The 17,260-nt window shown below is 38.4% G+C and overlaps 1 protein-coding gene and 1 pseudogene across 1 annotated transcript; both read right to left on the minus strand.

Moving 5' to 3' along the window:
- Positions 1–5,554: 5,554 nt before the first annotated feature.
- LOC113358965 lies at positions 5,555–7,487 on the minus strand (annotated as a pseudogene).
- Positions 7,488–9,452: 1,965 nt separating this feature from the next.
- Positions 9,453–16,263, minus strand: LOC113355240 (indole-3-acetaldehyde oxidase-like). The gene is made up of 10 exons (XM_026598060.1): positions 16,023–16,263; positions 13,698–15,398; positions 13,181–13,440; positions 12,879–13,088; positions 12,536–12,754; positions 11,121–12,086; positions 10,949–11,044; positions 10,760–10,858; positions 10,480–10,669; positions 9,453–10,023 (listed from the first exon to the last, which is right to left on the minus strand). Exons 1-10 carry the CDS (start codon positions 16,162–16,164, stop codon positions 9,785–9,787), a joined length of 4,122 nt encoding a protein of 1,373 aa, XP_026453845.1. The 5' UTR covers positions 16,165–16,263; the 3' UTR covers positions 9,453–9,784.
- Positions 16,264–17,260: the final 997 nt, after the last annotated feature.

The following is a 17,260-nucleotide window of genomic DNA, read 5'->3' on the forward strand; positions in this document are numbered from 1 at the left end:
CGACAACACGGGTATATACAACATCAACCTCTGGAGAAAATGGGGGATTACTACAAATTGGAGTTGGAGTTGTGTTCTTCTAGTGGTGACAATCTCACGATTGTTCACACAGGCCCACCTACTGTTCTTGATAACTGGGATAAGAGGAATGACTTCATTATCGACACTGGTAGACGAACCATCCGAGGTGATGAAAATTCTCCAGACTATATGAGTTGGTATAACAAGGTATCACATCCTTTGGTTATCCGTGAAATCAAATCCACACTACTGCGGCGGGTTCAAGTTATAATTGTATCATCAAAGACAAACCAGCTGGTTATGATAGACTGGTGCGTGTTCTTATATTTTTGTTCATTTTATATTATTCCTATAAATCTTAGGTAATTACCGTTTGATGTTATGTCATTACGTATAAAAAACAGGTGAATAGGTTCAAGCGTGTTTCCAAAATGTTAACTGCATGCTTGAAGAGCGGAGATCCCATGCCAGCTGAGAAGATCAAAGAGGCTAGAGATCTAGTTGATAATATGGATAACGAAGATTATGCTGCCCAGTTTGGGGAGAAAGTCACGAAGAGGCATCAGCCCAAGGTGGCAGTATCAAAGACGGGTAAAAGAACTCGAGCTTCATCGAGCGCTGAAGCTGCTCCAACTGAAGGTGCTCAAACCCGTGGTCGTGCAGGACTGGGAGGTAGTCACGGTCGTAAAGTAAAGAAGAGCAGATAAATGACAATGATTTTTGTTGTACATTCGGAAATTTGTTTGGGTAACTAAGTTAGACAAGTTCAAATGACAATGATTTGTGTGGTATATTCGGAAGTTTTGGTAACTAATTTAACTTCCGATTATTTCAAAGACAAAATTTGAAAAGTATAAGTTTTTCCAAATTCTGATTTTTGGGCCATCGTACATTCGGAACTTTATAAAAAACCTATCCTCCGAATATCACAAGTTCAAAACAAACCACGCCATGGCTCCAGGTGGTTCCAAGGGCCAATATTGAAGGTTAGACATCCCATATTCGGAAGTTTTGGTAACTAATTTAACTTCCGATTATTTCAAAGACAAAATTTGAAAAGTATAAGTTTTTCCAAATTCTGATTTTTGGGCCATCGTACATTCGGAACTTTATAAAAAACCTATCCTCCGAATATCACAAGTTCAAAACAAACCACGCCATGGCTCCAGGTGGTTCCAAGGGCCATATTGAAGGTTAGACATCCCATATTCGGAAGTTTTGGTAACTAATTTAACTTCCGATTATTTCAAAGACAAAATTTGAAAAGTATAAGTTTTTCCAAATTCTGATTTTTGGGCCATCGTACATTCGGAACTTTATAAAAAACCTATCCTCCGAATATCACAAGTTCAAAACAAACCACGCCATGGCTCCAGGTGGTTCCAAGGGCCAATATTGAAGGTTAGACATCCCATATTCGGAAGTTTTGGTAACTAATTTAACTCCGATTATTTCAAAGACAAAATTTGAAAAGTATAAGTTTTTCCAAATTCTGATTTTTGGGCCATCGTACATTCGGAACTTTATAAAAAACCTATCCTCCGAATATCACAAGTTCAAAACAAACCACGCCATGGCTCCAGGTGGTTCCAAGGGCCATATTGAAGGTTAGACATCCCATATTCGGAAGTTTTGGTAACTAATTTAACGTCCGATTATTTCAAAGACAAAATTTGAAAAGTATAAGTTTTTCCAAATTCTGATTTTTGGGCCATCGTACATTCGGAACTTTATAAAAAACCTATCCTCCGAATATCACAAGTTCAAAACAAACCACGCCATGGCTCCAGGTGGTTCCAAGGGCCAATATTGAAGGTTAGACATCCCATATTCGGAAGTTTTGGTAACTAATTTAACGTCCGATTATTTCAAAGACAAAATTTGAAAAGTATAAGTTTTTCCAAATTCTGATTTTTGGGCCATCGTACATTCGGAACTTTACAAAAACATTATCCTCCGAATATACAAGTTCAAAAAAAACTGTTTCCTGGAACCAAACAACAATAACGGAAAGAAAGTTGACTCATAAAATAACCGAATATTACAATCGGTAGGTTGTTTAACAAAATAATCTACCGATTTCGTATAATCGGCTAGTTTTTATATTAATAATACTCCGATTACATCCATTACATAAAGTTCAAACGGCCTTAACCTTACAATTTCGTCAAAAGCACCTAAATCCATACTCCTAATTGACCATAAAAGTATTAAAACAGATCATAACTTCCAGTGACCATAGAAATTGTCCCTCTTGATTTTGTAGCATCCTTCATGTTCAAATCGTTTCCCGTAGAGGTCCACATACCGGCGATCCGCAAGATTTCTCTGAAATTACGAATGAGTAACAAGTTAGTACTAACTTTTGTTAATGTGAATTGGAGTTACAGAGATACTTACTCGTTTTTCATACGTCCACCAAGGAAAAGCGTTCCTAACAAACCGTTCCTCATCTTCAAGTTTGTCAATCTCCTTATCTAGCGCATTCTTTCTCATCTTAATGTCATTGGATGATCTTCGAATTCGATTACCATCTAAGGCCTCAAATACCATTAAGATACGGTTCCATATCTGCTCTTCGGATTCCGATTTGTGGAGCTTGTGAACAAGATCATGAGTAGTTACCACAACCCACGCTCTATAAATAGCACAATCTTCTTCTTCGGCAAAAGCAATATCCATGTTTTTTGTTATGAAAATTAAAACTGAAGAGAGGAAAGAGTTTGGTGCAACTGGGGTGATAGATATGAGTTTCTTTATATAGGTTTAGGGTCCAACGGCTCTTTTTGTTTTTCCCAAAAACTCCAACGGCTAATTTGACGAAAGTTGAATGTGGAGAAACCAATAATCGGTAGGTATTGGATTTAGCATATCTACCGATTATGGTAGCTTTCAAAATTTGAATTTGCGGCAACTTATAATCGGTAGGTTTTGTAATATATTTAACTCCCGATTAACGCTGAATCCAAAACACGAACCAAGAAATACTGCACCTCGTATAATCGGATGTCTGGCAAATATTTTGGCCTCCGATTTCATTCGGAGGGTAACAATGTTATCATATCCTCCGAATATATAAGGGTAATTTCGCCATTACGAATTACGCGAGATAAGGGCTGGCTACATTTTCCCTTTGGGTGACCTTTTTTGTTTTATTATTGGCCCCTAAATCCTTTTGAGTGGCTCCTAAAAACGCCAGGATATACTAAGCCTAAAAAGCCTCCTTTTCCTTCTTTTTTTGTCTTTTCTAAACCCTTTGTATTTTCTTTTTTAAAGTTTAATGTGTGGCTAAACTTGTTTCTTTGTGTTCTCCCTTCTGTAACAGGTTTTGGCGTCCTTTGCTTTGATTGTAATGGCTGCATTGCAATTTGCATCCAAATTTCACATGAAGATTGGTCTAGTACCTACTGAGGCAAACTCAAAAGTCAAAAACAGGTCCACTTATCTTAAAAGCCGTTCCAGAATGGGTCATCATGCTATACCCCTTAAATGGTAAGATGATATATCACTGTCATTTACACCCATTTAAAGCTATTCATTCAAGCCATAGGTTCAATTTGTACTCTATTTATTGAATTGTCAAATTTTTCTGCAGTTCTCTTTTCCAAGGCTGCTCTTTTCTCTGTGATATGATCAACGTGTAAAAGCCATATGCCCATACGTTACATGACATCTAACGGGGGATCGAAATTACCAGGGGTACTGTTTCATATGAGACAAAAAAATTATATCCGATCCTGGCCGTCGGATCATTCAAACGGTATCCCTGCTAATTCCTGTCCCCCATTAGTAGCCATGATATGTTAGGTCACCTTGAGCCACTATATAGCCCAAAAATAATTGAATTACGTGGTCCCAGAAGAAACGTGCCCCAATTTTTTGTTAAGGACTTAGATTTTTTTTGTGGAAGGCAACATAATCTACCTTGTGAATGTTACGAAATTTGTCATGGAATTTGCCTCGATTGATGAAAAATGAAATTTTATACTTACATGTTTGGTTCAAGGAATTGAATTCTTAGTAATCCAATTTCCGGGGAATGCAACAATTCCTTGGACCAAACAAAAAAACAACTCATCCTAGGAATCTAATTCCCTCCGAACTACTCCCTCTGTTTTATAAAGATGGTCTTTCTTTTGCTAAGCAATAAGATATTATTATAATCAAATCAAGCCAATGAATACAAAAAATCCACCAAGGGATTACAATCAAAAAGTAGAAAACGGAAAAAGCAATTTGGCTAGTCAGTCCGGTGCTCAATTAAGTGTAGAAATACAAAGATACTTAGACTTTTGGAGTAAAGGTAACCATTATGTTCCTCAGGTGAAAACTGACAACTTGATTTCTAGTACTTGGTCCCCACCAAAGAAAAATCAATTGAAGATGCAGCCTGGAATTCTATAATTATGCATGCAGGTTTTTCTTTAATACTCAGAAATGATACATGTGGATTTGAGCAAAGCAGGATCATTCTCAGCTTCTACCGCTGAAGAAGCGGAAGCAATAGGTATGAGACAGGGAGCGAAATGGGCAGTTGAACATGGACTGGCCAACTTTTTGGTAGAAGGAGATTGCAAAAACCTCATTGACTATCTGAATGGGAAAGAATTGGGAATTGAATGGCAGAATCAAGCCATAATGAATGAAGTCAAGAGTGAATTTAATCTTTGTCAGAATTTTTTAGGTTTTTTTTATGTACCTAGAGCTGCAAATAATGCAGCAGATATCTTGGCCAAGGAGGCCAAATCCTTTAGTCAGATTTTGAATTGGAGAAAACTCCTCCCCTTTGTATTAAAAATGCTCTTGAAGTAGATAAATCTAATGTTAGGATGGATAACTCCAATCCTACATTTGATGGCTCTACTCATCATGATGTAAGGGTTTCTAACTCCCTAAGTTAGTTCTATTGAATGCACTTAACTTACAAAAAAAAAAATTGCTTAGTCAATCAACGGCAATGATTTCTACATTTTTTAAAGTACTCTAAAATATGGCTGATTAGGAGTTTCCCTACTCTCCAAAATCTGGTTTTTCCTCATATACTATGCATTCTCCTCTAGGCAAATTTAAAAAAATAATAATAAAAATATAGGCTAATTTTATGTGTAATTTGTCTATAAAATAAGCTTATTTTTTTAAAACGGGGGAATAATAGATTTTTATTGCAATTGGTCTAATAGTGTAATGAAATTGGATTTCTGAGCAAAAACAAAAGTAACTGAATTACCTCGACCAAACGTTAAGTTTTTGGATTTCAATTCCGAGCATCAGACTACCCCATAATTGAATTAATAGGATTCCAATTTTTCCAACCAAAACAGGTGTTAAAAGAAAAAGAAAATAAAGAAAATCTTAGCTTACTTTTTGACACCCACAAAGTATTGTATACTTAGTGTGATTTTAACCTCGAACATATTCATATAACATTTCCACTAGGATTGATTACCTCTAAATCTAATCACATTATATTTCAAGTGGAGCTTAATTACAGTCACTTTTAAAGCCTGAAAAGCACAAAATAAATAATATCAAATACTTCTTAATAAATAATTCTTTAACTTAAAGAATGTTATCTTATTAGGTTGTGATTATATTCTAGTTGATATTTCTTGCTTTTTAGCATCCAAGTGATTCTATGACCAAAACCACATAAACATCTAAAAGATTAATTATTTTTCATGATAAAAGTGACTAACCCTCAGAATGTCAAGTTTCTCTTTTGGTTAGGACTTCACAGTTGACCTGCCATGACTTCTGATCCTGCGATCCCTTCTAGAACCACACTCGGTACCCTTTCCAACAGTTTGTCATGTCCTGTTTCTCTCGTTTCAGTGAATATGAAAACTGGGCAGTACATATTGACAAGAAAAAAAGCTAGCAAGACAGTGTACCTGCATATGGCCTCGAGCAGCTGCGACAGTAATAGCTTTAGGTGGTTTTGGTATACTGAACCCCGACTATACATGCACCACAAGCTTGTGCCAAATCCACGTCAGGCTAAGAAATGGCCCCAACTGAAGCTAGTGATCAACCAGCACAATGAGCTGCTTCAGATCCAAATGAACTGCCCAACTGCAGGCGGTGTCCATGCACCACTAGCCATAAATACAAGCACAGCGGGTAAACAGACTTCACGAATTTTGTTTAACAAAAAAAAAACAAAGAAATTTCTGTTCAGTTCTTAGACTAAAAAGAATTTTCTGCTTAGTTCTTAGAAATTATGTAGAATTTTTGTTCATGCTATATTAAGAGGGAAACTAATCAAAGTATACCCTCTGATCACAAATAATATAAGTTGGGGTACCTTTCAGCAAATGGGATCCTATTACCACGATAAAGAGAATCATACCTGAGCACCGTCTAGATTCATTAGTGCGTCTGTAATAGCTTGGACAGTTCCCTGAACATCACCTTTAACAAGAATCGCAAGTCTCTGTGGCTCTTTAAACTCTTCATGTTTCATCTACTCCTGTAAAGCCTACCCTGTTTCTTTTTCTTTGTCCTGGATGAACTAAGCATCCTTGCACTGGCCTCTGAATCCAAGACAACAGTATCATCACCAGCCATCAGAAGCCCCTTAAGCCCTTCAATCTCAATAGGCATAGCAGGTTTTGCTATATCCATTGTCTTACACACCATATTTCTAATAGCCAAAATTCTACCCCATTCGGCACCAACAACCACATGTTGACCTGAGACGAAAGTTCCAGCTTTAAGTATTGTAGTAATCAAATGACCTCGCCTCCACTACGTACATTAGCTTGTGTTGGTCCATCCACGAGTGATTTCAGATCATCAGCTCAGACTGAAGAGCAGAGCTTCCTCCACTTTATCCATGCCAAATTTAGAAACTGCCGATACCTCAACCATTTGAACATCTCCACCCATGTTCTCTAGTGGCAAGCCCTCGGAACCAAGCTGAGTCTTCACCCTTTCAGGGTCTGCAGCGGGTTATCACACTTGTTGGCAGCAACTACAATGTGTACTCCATCTGCTCTGGTGTGGTTTATGGCTTCCAGGGGCATCACACCATCATCAGCTGCTACCACAAGCACTACAATATCTGTAACAGCAGCTCCTCTAGCCTTCATCGCACTAAAAACGGCATGACCTCCAGGCTGCATTTCCACGGCAAAAGCACCAAGATGCTGGGTGACGCCCCCAGCTTCCCTGTTCACTAGAAAAGGAAATTACCATTACAACCAGCTCTGCAACATCGATGCTGATAGGGTTGAATCCCGAATCGGCTTTTCCACGACATTGACAAGGATATCTTGCAGAGTTGATATTGGTTGAGCAGAATGCTGGGAAAGCTCCGAAATAGTCATTCCTTTGAATATTCCAACAATCTGATTGGCCTCCTTACGTTTTGGAGGTATATATCGAGCTTCAACAGGTGGTTTCCGAACTTCTTTCTCAGGTGTAAGTCCCGTGGCGAATTTCTTTGCCTGGTTAGTTTTTTTATTTTATTTTATATAGTTCATGAATTGTATGAAAACGTCTTCATAGAAGGGAGAAATGAGAATTTGACTAGTCTTGGCATGTCATTTTCATATTTACATAGAGATGTGAAAAATATAACTAAAGGATGTACACAAACTCATGACACAAAACAGAATATCAAGCAAAAGCGTGTTTTCTTACCGGATAAAATTCTGTCGAGTTGAAACTCCACTATCTTCAGTGTCAAGAAATGCTGGATTGACAGAGCAATCAAAATTTCGTAAGAATCAAAGAGGAACTGTTTTTTTTAGTGGAATCACTTCTAGGACTGGGTACCATTACCCGATCACTTAGCCATATATGAAAATGGAATATACGACTACTACAAGTGAAGTAAATATATATCTAAAATTTAATTACCACTTACCAGGTATTCCCACTCCCTAAAAAGAAAGTGATTGCACTCCGTCACCTAGAGTGGCCAATGTCAAAGCTCTTAGAACCTTGGGTTGGATACCCTGAATATAAAACACATAAGAATCAGGAGAAACCTTACACTACACAAGTTAAGGAAATAGGGTAATATGGTTGACAATGTCGGACACAAAAAATCACCTTATTCCTTATCTTTCTCCACCCCCTTCATGGGACTTCCAGAGAATGGAAAACCCTAGCCAATACAAAATAGTAGTAATGAATAAAGTAACAAACTACACTCAAGGAAGCGAACAAAGCCAGAAACACTGAGCTTTAGGTAAAGAAGCAGTATAACTTCCTAAAATCATGCGATCTGTGAAACATTTTAAACAATTAATGGCCTCACAAAAATGTTTTTTAAACAACCTGACTGACCAATATCATTGGCTCATAGGGCATCTGCCCCAAGCTGCTGCGTCAGACACATACAGCATACCCATGGGGAAATGCATTCCAATTGCTGGTTCACCAAGCATATTTTCTCTCCACACACACAACATACTCACCCACCAACTGCTGAGCCTATTCCACACAGGCCATATTCATGAAGCCTTCCTAACTGCTACGTCAACAATCCTATTCTCCACACAGAGCATAAAAACGGGGCAAGGCCCCCACCCTCCCGCTCCATAAGAATTTACAACACATAGAGCTTAAGGTACCTTTAGAAATAACAGCAAACACTTGATGTGCATTTCGGAAACCTTTAATGAATTACACTTCGGAAACCTAAATGTTCAGACTATGTAGTGGAGCTACTTGTATGCATGTCTATAAATAGACTCTAAAAAAAATTTCTTTCAAGAGAAACCACCTCACTCACACATATCAAAAGTAATTCAAAAGATTTGAGTGTTTTAATCAATCATGGCAAACAATCCTTTCAATCTCATTTCTTCTACATCCTCCCTTGGTTTGTTCTTGTTCATTTCTGCTGTTCTCCATTCCCAGTAAGTTGTTGCTCATTTCTCTGTTTTAACCATTCATTTTTTTTTATTGCTTTTACAGGCACTGTGTAGATCTAGTAAATGGCAGAACCGCGAACAATTTATGTGCTGACCAATGCTCCGGAAAGACTATCCTTGGTAACGATATTGCCCCTGATTATAACGGATGCGGCATAGGCACTTTGAATAACTTTTTTTGCATTGGTAGCCCCGAACCTATGTGTGGGTGTAATGAATATTGTGCAAATACTTATCCCGGCAATGTTGTTAGTGTGGAATGCTGCTACGGGCCAACTGAGGTGCTCCATACTAGTAATTTCTGTTATTGCTGCGGTGCAAATTCCATAGATGTCATACTTTGATTATCGCAGTTGGTTACTGTATAAGTTCGATGGCCGACGGTATTAATTTGCGTATCTGTGTTTTTTCTTCTCTTGTTGTTTGCTTTTTATGGTCTGTAATCCGATTTACGCGCCTTGTGCAATAAGACATGGAGTACTTGTTTTACTATTCCATTTTGCATTTCTGGTCTACAGAACCAATCTCTATGATGAGTACTGTCAATCCCAGTAACATCTCCAATACTTTTTTTTCTGAAAGAAAATCAATTATACAAATAGATGAAGTAACAGACTTAGCTCCTGTCTAGCAGGAGCTTGTTTCTAATTACATCAGGTGGATTAACACACCACACACCTGAGAACTTATTTATTTCGCGCAAACCGGACCATTACACACAATCTATTCAATCAAATCAAAATCCTTATTATCTTTAGACCCTCTGTTTTAAAGCAAAAACCAAACCTGATGGAAATTTTTTTACGCCACAAAAGCAATTTGTTGAATTCTAAAACATGAAAAGTATTTTTAAAAAAACTGCCAATTTGGAGATAATTTCAACAGCGAGAAGCCACCGAGCTTTTTAAGTACCTCTCAACATTATCCAGTCCACATAGCTCCTTCACTACAGGCATGGTTGCTGGGACTTCCATTTGAAATATCGAATTATAAGCTGATGCTTCTGATCCTGATTCTGACCCACTCCAAGAGAGAACCTGTTTTCTTGCTTCTTTAATGGCGTCTCTCGTTGCACAGTGAACTGAAGCAGCCATGAGCAAAGGTGGCTCCCCAGAAGCTGCAAAAGATGAGAACACAGAGTTTAGCTCAACCAAGCCCATAGCTAATAGATGCACAAATGAACAAGACACATCACGCGTCCTACCTCAAGATTGTTTTAACCCTAATTAATTTGGTTATTGACATTAAACTGGATGTTCTTGACCATGCAAAAACCAGAAAATGAGCCGATTTCTATTGTACTTCAAACTATGCAGATTTAAAAAATACAGAAAACTTCGCAGATGACACAAAAGACAAAAAAATTGTTCTTTTAAGAAGATTGGTTTATATTGAGACTCAATTTTGTAAACCCCAACCACAAACATGAATCCTCGGAATATGATGCAAGACAGGATCAAGATCTCAAAATAAATTCCGCCCAAGTTACAGGCAAACCTCGTCATTTTGACTGACATTCTTGCCTGAATGTATGTTTAACCTAAAGGTTAAAGGTTTGAGTTAAATACGGAACCTTTAGAGGACAGAACACGTTTCTTATGAGGCCGACTGTTCAATATCTCAACATTGAACTGTCCTGGGATAGTGTCAATAGTTGGGATCTTGTAGTTCCATGTTCCATCAGACACCACCAATCCTTCAGAGTTTGTCAGGTACTCCTCCGTCATAAAAAACCCGACTCCTTGAACAAAAGAGCCCTCAATCTAAAATGCGAAAACCATTCAAGAACTTAGAGAAAGAAGAAAAACTCTTAAGAGGTTGGATGAGAAATAAATAAGTTGCAGTTGAGCAACCTGTCCCAAATCAACAGCAGGGTTTAAGCTCTGGCCACAATCATAGATGAGATCTGTTTGCAAGATACTGGTTGCTCCTGTGAGAAGATCAATCTCCACCTGTACGTGTAATGAGTGACAACAAGCATTGATTATATCGAGAAGTAAGTAGTAACTATGCAAAAAATATTATTGATGTCATTAACTTACCTCACTCACTGCGGCACCATAGTTCAGATAACGCACTGAACCTAAATCAGGAACATAGTAAGTACTTGCAGATAAGTTGACAGATTGGAGATGTGCCTGAAAGACAGACGAGCTGGGGTGAGAAAATAGTATATCAGACAATTTTATCTGGAATTTATAGATCGGAAGGTACCTGGACTATTAAAGTGTCCCATGAAACTGGACCCGTTTTCTGTGGTAACCTTTCCTTGAGTGCGTTTAGTCTTTCAACCAAGGCAGCACAGCAAAGGCGAACTGCTTCACAACTAGACTCTGAGGTAGTGCTCCCAGCAGTAAACCCTCCTTGTACCATGCTCAAGGTATCAGTCTGAATGACCCGAACCTGCTCCAATAGATCCTTACTTCCATCACCCAGTATGGGACTCAGACCAAATGCTGCCATCTGTTTCACCTTTGTCCAAAGTCCTTGACCTAGCTCAATACCTCCAACTTCAACCACCACCGATCCATCATTGAGAATGCTCACTCTACCTGGGGCTGCTCTCACCTTCGCCACATGAAATATGGGCACCCGGGAGATTCCTCTTTTTATCCACTTGTTACGGATGTTAAACTGTCTTACTTCTTCTACCCTTTGGTGGAATCTTGAAGATATAGCTAACCTATCTAAAATCGAGGGCATAGTATACTCATGAGGTTCACCCGGGGTATCCTGATAAAATAACATGAGGCTCTCGTATGTATGTATATTTCTTGTTCTGACAGCATCGACTTCCAAGGAAAGAAAAGATGCTACATGCTCAACCACAGCCTCGCAAATAAAGGATGCCTGCACCTCTCCCGGTGCTCTCATGATCGTCTTACTAGAAAGATTTGTCTTACAGATCTTTATATCGAAAGATAGAGCTCCCCAGTCATACTTCTTCAGTGAATCCACCATATAACTTGGGATGATTGGGCTATAATCTCGAAATACTCCTGCATTGATTAGTATATCAAGATGTAGGGCAGTGATCTTTCCATCAGATTTGAAGCCCACACTATAATTGATTTTCATTGGGTGTCTTCCTCCTGCCATTAACATGTCGATCTTGCGATTGAGGTAAGCTCGGACAGGACGGCGTAGTTTGTGAGCAGCAAGTGCACATGCTGCTGCAACCTACACGTGAATTCTTTGATTGTGAGCTTGACTTTACCGGTTTGAATGCACAATGTGATAGAATATGATCTTCAACAACCATGAAATTCCTAAGTCTAGACAAACCACTTCAGCCAAGGAAAGGTGCCCAATTTACACTATACATAATTTCCACAACCAGAAACACAATGCAATTTCAGATAAGATCATAACATTTTTGCTACATCGTCAGACGTTTTATCTGCAGATATATGAGGATGTCCCAACAAATGTAATAGAAGGATATTAGCCAGTTCAACAAACTGCCGCTTCAGGCTTAATATACATCATTGATTGGAACTATGTATACAGCTTCCAAATGAGGATGTAACTCTATGGCTTTCAAAATTCTGAAAAGACTTGCTCGAACTAACGGAGTTTGATTTAAAAAGGTTTGTATAGTATAATTAAGTAAACAAAAGTATACTTACAGGCATCGATTTCACATTCTTTCCACCGAACCCGCCTCCAACTCTTCTCGTTATCACACGGACGTTATGCTCGGGAAGACCTAGGCATTTAGCAATTACAATCTGTGTGTTCTCTGGGTCCTGAGTGGAGCTGTAAACAACCATGCAGTTATCTTCATCTGGTACCGCAAGAGCGGTTTGTGTCTCCATATAGAAGAAGTACTGAGATCCAAGTTTGATCTGTAATAATTAATATTAAACAGTTGTGCATCAATTGAGATACCATTACATGGTCACACTTAATAAACATACACGGAGTTCGATCTGTAATAGCATTTTGAGAGGTAAAGTTTTTGACAAGAACCTCTGCTGAGATAATTCGGTGATCTGCATCGCTCATTCCTTTTGAGAAATCTCCTACCTGCTTCGGGGCAAAGGAAGGTGGTACCTCAAAGAAGCTGGATCTAGCAACAGCATCTTCTACTGATAAAATGGGTGGTTCTAGATTTTTAGCGTCGTACTCTACCACTGCGCCATCTGCTGCCACATCTGCATGTTTCTGTGTATCTGCAACCTACATCAAACCATATTGAATAACTAAGAAAATGGCAAAACAGTAATGTTAAAAGAGTAATCTTTGTATTTTTAGTAGAGAATATGACATACCACAAAGCCAAGTATCTGGCCTGCGAATTCAGCAAGTCCATCAGCAAATAGGGGCTCCGTACCAAAGATATTATTACCTCCTATGTTTTCTCCTCCTTTAGGGACGTCTCCAAGAGAAATAACCTTAACAACCCCATCCGGGGAAGGCAGTGACTTAAGCTCTACATTCTTAATCCGTGCCAAGGCCATTTTGCTACATATCATTGCTCCATGAAGGCAATCCTTGGGAGAAGGAATGTCATCCACAAACACAGCCTCACCTACATGATTATCATTGGAGTCAAATTTCAGTTCCATTTTATCTTTGAATTGTGAGTTCTAAATAAAACGATCAAGTTACAGATCAACCTACCAACAGAAAAGTTTGGAAAAGGGTAAGAGGTTATAGGTTTAGAGGATGTAGTAACGAGAAAACAAAAAAACAAAAATAGCCAACCATTTAACACTGAGTTAACTACGAATAAAAGGAAATGCAGGCAATAAGTTAACAATATCTCAATGTTGATATATAACGTACCAGAAGCTTGATTCTCGGCTCCAACTTTTTTAGTAGGCTGGCCAACTGGATCAAACTCACTACTGACTTCTATGACTTGCTTCCCAGAAGAGAGGAAACACCCCTTTTTGACATGTGACCCCTGATCAAAACTATTGTTGCATTTGGTAGCAGTAACCACTGAAGAATCAGTACATCTCGTCAAGCCATCATTCCGAATCGCAGTACTAACTTCAGTAAGAGGGTGAAGAAAATCAAAGAGAAAACTGACAGCCAAGCTTGATCGGTAAGCAGGACTTGAAGTGCCCTCATCAGGTATTATTGTTGCTCTGAGAATATTTATGGCATCAAACAGAACACCTTTACTGAGGGATTTACCGATTAAAAATTCTTCAACCTTTCTTGCTCTTATTGCATGCTTTGTCCCATAAGCACCAAAAGCCAACTGAAGTCTTTCTAGGACACTACAACCAGATATTTTAGAAAGCGAAACCTCGGCCAAGAAAGCAGCATTAAGGTATGCCAAGGCATTCCCAAGGGGTCGTGGTGCAGCTCGATAAGTCTCAAACATCAATCTGGATCCACTCTGAGAACAAAAACTGTTCATTGGGGCCCAACTTGGAATTCTGATACTTAATATGACAGTCTTAGTATTACTAGGTGGACTACTTAAGAATGCCTCTAGTGTAACTTTCATTCTTTTGGAGTCACTAAGTATGATAAGGGATGAACCTGCTCCAAGAAGTATAGTTGCAATATCTGAGGGAAACTGTCTCCTTTGTGCCATGACCAAATTCCCCCCCAAACTCGCAGAATTGCGCACGAACTCTGACGCAACTTTCTTCATATGGTCAGCAATTTTGCTGAATACAAGATTGCCTGTTGAGCTAGGGCCATTTTTTGCTCCTTCTTCCAAAGCTTGGATAGCACCAGAGATCGTCACAGCTGCTCCAATTTCAATACCAGCTTTATCACTTAAGATCATTAAGAGTTCAGGAATATATCTAAGGTTAATGTAATTGTTGTAGTGATCAACCTCCTTGTAGTAGCCTGTACTCGTATTACCAACAACTAGCTTAAAACCAGTGCCATTTTCAGATTCTACGGATTCCATTAAATGCTCAAGTTCCTCGATACTAACAGGATTGTACCAACATTGCCCCTTTAAATCCCGGAGGATTTTGGATTTAATTTCACTCTTTAAGAACTCGGGGAAGGTAGAAATCTCATTGCCAGGGTCATATGAGGGTAGTTTACCAATTTTTTCACTTTCACTCTCTCCCTTCTTCCAAAAGGAATTCAAACCCAGATCTTCCATGTCAACATCAGCAGCAAAACTTTTGCAGGCATCAGCTATTGGACGATAACCTGTGCACCGACAAAGGTTACCTGAAATAGCCTTCTCAGCTTCTGACTCTGTAAGCTTTGAAAATCCAGGACGAAGATTTGGCGCTTGTGTTTTTTCAGCGTTAACAAGAGCTGAGAAGAGAGACATACACATGCCCGGAGTACAAAACCCACACTGAGAAGCATGGAAACCAGACATTCTTTTGTGGATGGTGTGGAACCCATCTTTAATGTTTCCGAGGCCTTCAGTCGTCGTGATTGAACACCCATTTATGCTAGAAAGAAGTGTCAAGCATGAACTCACTGTGAAATCCTCAACCTTTTCACGTACAGGATCATACTTGGACAAAAGAACAACGCAAGCTCCGCAACCACCTGCAATGGAAACGAATGGGTTTAATAGGGTCTCACTATCTCATTTCTTTTCAGAAACTGCAAAAGTTACATCATTTAGAAAAAAATAATAGGGAACCCCATCCAACTTCTAGTCCTGGAGGAACTAAGCTTCAAAATCATCAAGTACATAACAAGATACCCCATGTTCAGAACTTTTGCTTGTTGAACAGCATGTGGACCCTCAACCATACATTTAGGATTAAGATGTGTGTATTTGCATAAAATGAGCGTCTAAAGATAACATACTCCATTGTACATAGCAAATAGAATCATACTAGAAATCATTAGGAAAAACAAAAAGCAAAAAACATCCTATATTTAGTGAGACATGGATGAAGCCTGCGGGTCTTTGTTTGTTTTGTTTTCTCTTGGCCGCTGCTATGTCCTGGCACACGGTCAATATTCTTATTTGTGTCACCTGGTACCAGTGTTTGATCATCCGACATTGTATGATTTTCACATAAAAAGCACTATGGAATATGTTGGTCACAATCATCAATTGGAACACTCAAACAGTTGGGATTTCTTGATTCAGTATTGGCAACACCCATACAATCTTTACAAAAAAAAAATCAAAAAAAATTGAAGCTGAGATATACTGACCCTCTCCACAGCTAAGCTTAGTTCCAGTGAAATCAGTCTGTGTACGTATGAATTCAAGCAGAGTAGTGGAATGATCATTGGCATGCGATAACTCAATTCTCTCACCATTAAAGGCGAAAACCAATTTATCAGTATTATCCATTTCTGAATCTGATCTGTATTGTTATTATCAGTGTTAACACTACAAATGGAGTAGAAATTTGACATGATCCCTACTGACATCGATCCAATGGAGTATATAAGACAAGGACTGAGAAGATCCCCACCACCACCAAATTCAGAATTAGACTTAAATTTCTCCTTTTTTTTTCCAACTTATCTCCATCAACTATTCAATGAAAATGATTGATTGTTCTCTCTACTGAGAGAGAGAGAGAAAGAAAAAAGAAGAGAAATATTGATTATGAAAACCCAGAAGTCACGCTACTACTACTATTTGGCATTGATGATTGGATTGAATGATGGTTACAGATGAGAGTAGGTTAGAAGTAGTTGATAGGTAGGTTAAAAGTATGGCCCATGTAAAAGCGAAGTAGGGATGTCCAAAAAAAAAAGAATATATATATATATATTCAAAATGTCTAAAATACCCTTGATGGACGGGGCGATGGAACATGGGACGCCTCAATGTATCTATGTCAGTCACAACTTTTGCAGAATATAATCAAAAAGAAAATTTAACTTTTTGGAATTTGAGAAATAAATTGATAAAATCGATCACCGATTTCAATCAAAGACAATCAAATGAATAAATTATAAGTTAAAAATTCTTCAGAAATTCCACAGTAAGTTTGTAATTGTCTTTAAAGCTGCTAGACAACCACATATTCGTGAATTTCTATTTTTGGTGTATAGCATTGTTATATCGATGCTCAACCTAAATTGTTGTTATTGATTGATAATCTTCTGAAATGAGATTAGGGTAAAAGTAGTTGATAGGTAGGTTAAAAGTATGGTCCATGTAAAAGCGAAGTAGGATGTCCAAAAAAAAAATAATAAACTTTCAAATCCCTTATATACCCTTGATAGACAGGGAGACCGAAGGGAGTCCTTATATGTAGGGCTACACATGGTTCGGTTTTTATCGGTTTTTGGCAAAACCGAAACCGAAACCAAAGTACTCGGTTTTCCAATAATGAAAACCAATGAAACCATATAGCATATTCGGTTTCATTGGTTTCGATTTCTACTCGGTTTTGTTAAAAACCATACGGTTTTTGGTTAACCGAATGATTTAT

The sequence above is a fragment of the Papaver somniferum genome, chromosome 3, assembly GCF_003573695.1.
Source record: "Papaver somniferum cultivar HN1 chromosome 3, ASM357369v1, whole genome shotgun sequence".
Classification (NCBI taxonomy): Eukaryota; Viridiplantae; Streptophyta; class Magnoliopsida; order Ranunculales; family Papaveraceae; genus Papaver; species Papaver somniferum.

Coding starts and splice junctions, on each gene's coding strand:
- LOC113355240 (XM_026598060.1), bottom strand. CDS start 16,164: ATGGATAATACTGATAAATTGGTTTTCGCCTTTAATGGTGAGAGAATT. Junction 10,859..10,948: donor ATGGTGCCGCAGTGAGTGAG/GTAAGTTAATGA, acceptor TTACACGTACAG/GTGGAGATTGATCTTCTCAC. Junction 10,670..10,759: donor CTGCTGTTGATTTGGGACAG/GTTGCTCAACTG, acceptor TTCGCATTTTAG/ATTGAGGGCTCTTTTGTTCA.